The sequence below is a fragment of the Halyomorpha halys genome, unplaced genomic scaffold, assembly GCF_000696795.3.
Source record: "Halyomorpha halys isolate HHAL.00 unplaced genomic scaffold, Hhal_1.1 Scaffold356.1, whole genome shotgun sequence".
NCBI classification, from domain to species: domain Eukaryota; kingdom Metazoa; phylum Arthropoda; class Insecta; order Hemiptera; family Pentatomidae; genus Halyomorpha; species Halyomorpha halys.
The window spans coordinates 379,141-382,567 of NW_027111799.1; the positions used below are offsets into that span (position 1 = coordinate 379,141).

The 3,427-nt window shown below is 28.5% G+C and overlaps 1 protein-coding gene across 3 annotated transcripts in view; it reads right to left on the reverse strand.

Moving 5' to 3' along the window:
* Positions 1–278: 278 nt before the first annotated feature.
* LOC106681671 (putative gamma-glutamylcyclotransferase CG2811) overlaps positions 279–3,427 on the reverse strand; it is a 6,968-nt gene continuing 3,819 nt past the window's right edge. For all 3 annotated transcript variants that reach the window (XR_010844030.1, XM_014422116.3, XM_014422118.3), the window contains one exon: positions 279–392. Coding sequence is in view for 2 of the 3 variants with exons in the window: in XM_014422118.3 (XP_014277604.1) it covers positions 350–392 (43 nt within the window). In the remaining variant the exon portion in view is untranslated. The remainder of the gene's footprint in view (positions 393–3,427) is intronic.

A 3,427-nucleotide genomic window follows, 5' to 3' on the forward strand; every position in this document is an offset into this window, starting at 1 on the left:
GTGTAACCTGTTGAAGTGCGTAACGTTCCTCGTCGTTAACAGCATCGGAACATTTGTTTATGAAATATATAATACATTTATATTTATTGTGTTTATCACTGCCTACCAGCCGAAGGACTATTACATTGTGAATAATTGCTGGCAATCCATGTGCCATATTAATTGTAAATGTTTGTTACATTTTTAACTGTCCTTTACTGTAAGTATCTAATACAAAATATCAATTGTATTTTATAGTTTTAAGGGCATTTTTTAAAATTAGAAATAAAACTACATTGTAGATGTTTTAGAAATAATTTATTCACTGATCCTTTTTTTATTTTTTTTAATTGCTTTTTTTATCACATTCTTATTCATTATTGAGATCCTCTAAAGTCGCTTCTTCCCGTTCGCTGTAAAACAATTTTAATCAATGCAAATGTGTTGAGGAAAGAAAAAATAATGAAAATATTGTAATTTTTAAGATTTATAATTATCTAAAAGTCAAACACGTAGAATAAAAATACTGTGTCCCATTCCTCAGCACAATACAATTCACTGTTGGTTTTAAAAACAGTACATCTACAATTTGTTAGTTTGATTTATGATAATAAATAGAGAATATTAAAATTAATAAATAAAGAGTATTTTCAAATATATTTTAATTAATTGATATGTTGAATCATCAGCATCATAATAAATTTCAACTTCTATAATATAAAATGTTACGCTATTGGATCAATGATTTCTGCTTTAAAGGAAGGTTAAATTATTAAGGTTTAGAGATACCGCTACAAGTTTGCCAAACTATGAATAATTTGTGCAAGTGTATAGATGAGTTATTTGGCTTGGATGGTATTATGAGTTCGCTTGAATTTGTGGCCGACCTGTTGAGTATCGTTTTTCGGCACAAATCAAAGGGCGCTTTGTGCTGCATCAACATGTTTGGGTTCAGTTAACCTTGTTTTAGAGCTAACAACAGATAAATATTTGTGCTCTTTGTGTTTTAATTAATTAAAGGATTCCCTTTAATTCTTGATTTAAAATAATTAACTCTAGTTTACGATTGTATATTTCAAACTTCTATCGATTCGGTAGAATTAACATTATGTATGTATTTGTTTCAAATCTTGTTAATTAACTTTAGCGGTTTATTTTTTATTTAATGTAGCACAAATATATATTTATATAGACAATATATGTCTAGATTATTATGTTAAAAGTTTCTGATAAAATTTCTAAAACGAAGGTTGAATGTATTGGTTAGGTAGTACTAATTATATGACTTTTTATCACCTACAACGTTCGTTGCTGATATTTATGATTCCTTTTATTTTTTTCTATCTTTATTTTGTTCCTATTTATAATGATTGAGTATAACAAATTTAATAGCTGATGAAATTCAAATGAACAAAACAAGCGTGTAGGTATCAACGTTTGCTGCTTCCTTTGTTTACCAATCATTTGTACAAGTTTTCGTTTTGCGACTAGTGGCAAATGTGTAAATCCAGTATAATAATAAACTGTGGGAGGGAGTGCAATTCAGAAATTGATCGAGTAACCATTGTTCATTATAGAAGTTAAAATTTATTATTTTAATGATGATTTAACACATCAAGTAAGTAAAATATAATTTTAAAATACTCTTTTATTTATAAATAGTTTTCTCTATTTATTACCATAAATGAAACCAACAAATTTTAGATATACTGTTTTGAAACCAACGGTGAATTATATTATGCTGATATATACAGTATTTTCAAAAGTCCTAAAACAAGAAATATATCTGTTGAAAACATTGTGTTTTTGTTTTAAGTGTTTGATCTTTAGGCAATTATAAGTTTTTATAAAATTATAAGCCATATAATGCAACAAATGAAAGAAAATATATTTATCAGTGCTGGTTTTAGTTAAATGATTTCTTTGTTGAATAATGCTGTCAGTTAAAAAACTATTGTTATTACCAACTAAAGAAGTAATTGTTTTAGTTCAGCCTGTAAACTAACAACTTATTTTGTTCCTAATTCTAAACCTATTTTGTTAAAGGTGGTGTCAAATAACTGATCTTGAACATACTAATATTTTGATTGTAAAATCTTATTTAAACTGAAAATTGTAAATTAATAAAATCTCTAATAAAAGTTTTTAGAGAGATTTCTGTGAATGCGAAAATGTAGGAACAAGGAGCAGATGGAGAGATGAGATAAAGTGAGAAATTGGCATGATACAGTACTAAACCGTATCAGATAGAGAGAAGTAATTTGTCAAGGGCCACATTGCCCTGTGGCGCTTGATAGTTATTAGTTATACGAAGAATTTTTATAAGCTGGAAGATCATTGATAGACCGTGTGTAATGAATAAAAGGAAGACAGCATGGGTGTGGTCAAGAAATCTCAAATAGCAATAAAACTATTTATTATGAGGCAATGTTTTGCTCCACTTTGCAGGGCTAAAAAAGATACAAACAACTAAAATAATACAACAAAGTAAGAGAATATATAACATGAAATGAAAGTAAACTAAGATCTGACTAAATATGATAAGGTGAAAACTTATATAAAAATGAACAAAGAAAATTAAAATTAGGATGTACAGTGAAAAGTATAAATAAACAAGAATTATAAAAAATGTATCAGGCAATGGAAATGGATATGTAATTACAAATAAAAAAGAAATATAAAAAATACAGTGCAAACTAAAAGACAGAAAATAAGGGGAAGTAAGCACAAGAATAAGCTTAAGGCAAAGTGAAGAACCAACAGGATAGAGAAGTGAGGGAATTGGTGGATGACAGATATATTACATTTGAAAGTAAAATTAAATAAAATAATGCAGAGGTAAAGATAATATTACGAAATTTAAGAAAATATTAAATATATGCAAACACCACATGATAATATACATTATAAGGGGAAGAAATTGTATAAAAATAGATAAAATATTATATTTATTGTATCTATTTATTTCAATTTTGTATTTTAATTTACTTATGGGGGTGACTGTAGCAGTGTGGCAACACGCCTGTCTACTAACCCAAAGATTGTGAGTTCGAGCCCTGGCCCCCGCCAAGTTTATTTCAAGCATAAAAATTATACAAAATTCACAGCCTCCCCCGGGCATTTGTGAGGCCAGTTAGCCAGTGCGTGTCACTCACAAAAAAAGGTGTGGGAGTGTATTTCCTTAGTACATCACGCGAGGCCTTGGACCTCCAAGGTCTGTCGTGCCAATAATAATTTTAATTTACTTTGTTCATTTTTATATAAATTTTCACCTCATCATATTTAGTTTACTTTTATTTTGTGTTATATATTCTCTTACTTTATTACATTATTTTAATTCATGTATCTTTTTTAGCCCTGATGAAGCCTGGCAAAGTGGGGTGAAATGTTGGCTCATAATAGTTTGATTGCTATTAGAGTTTTTTTGACCACGTCCATACCGTCTTAC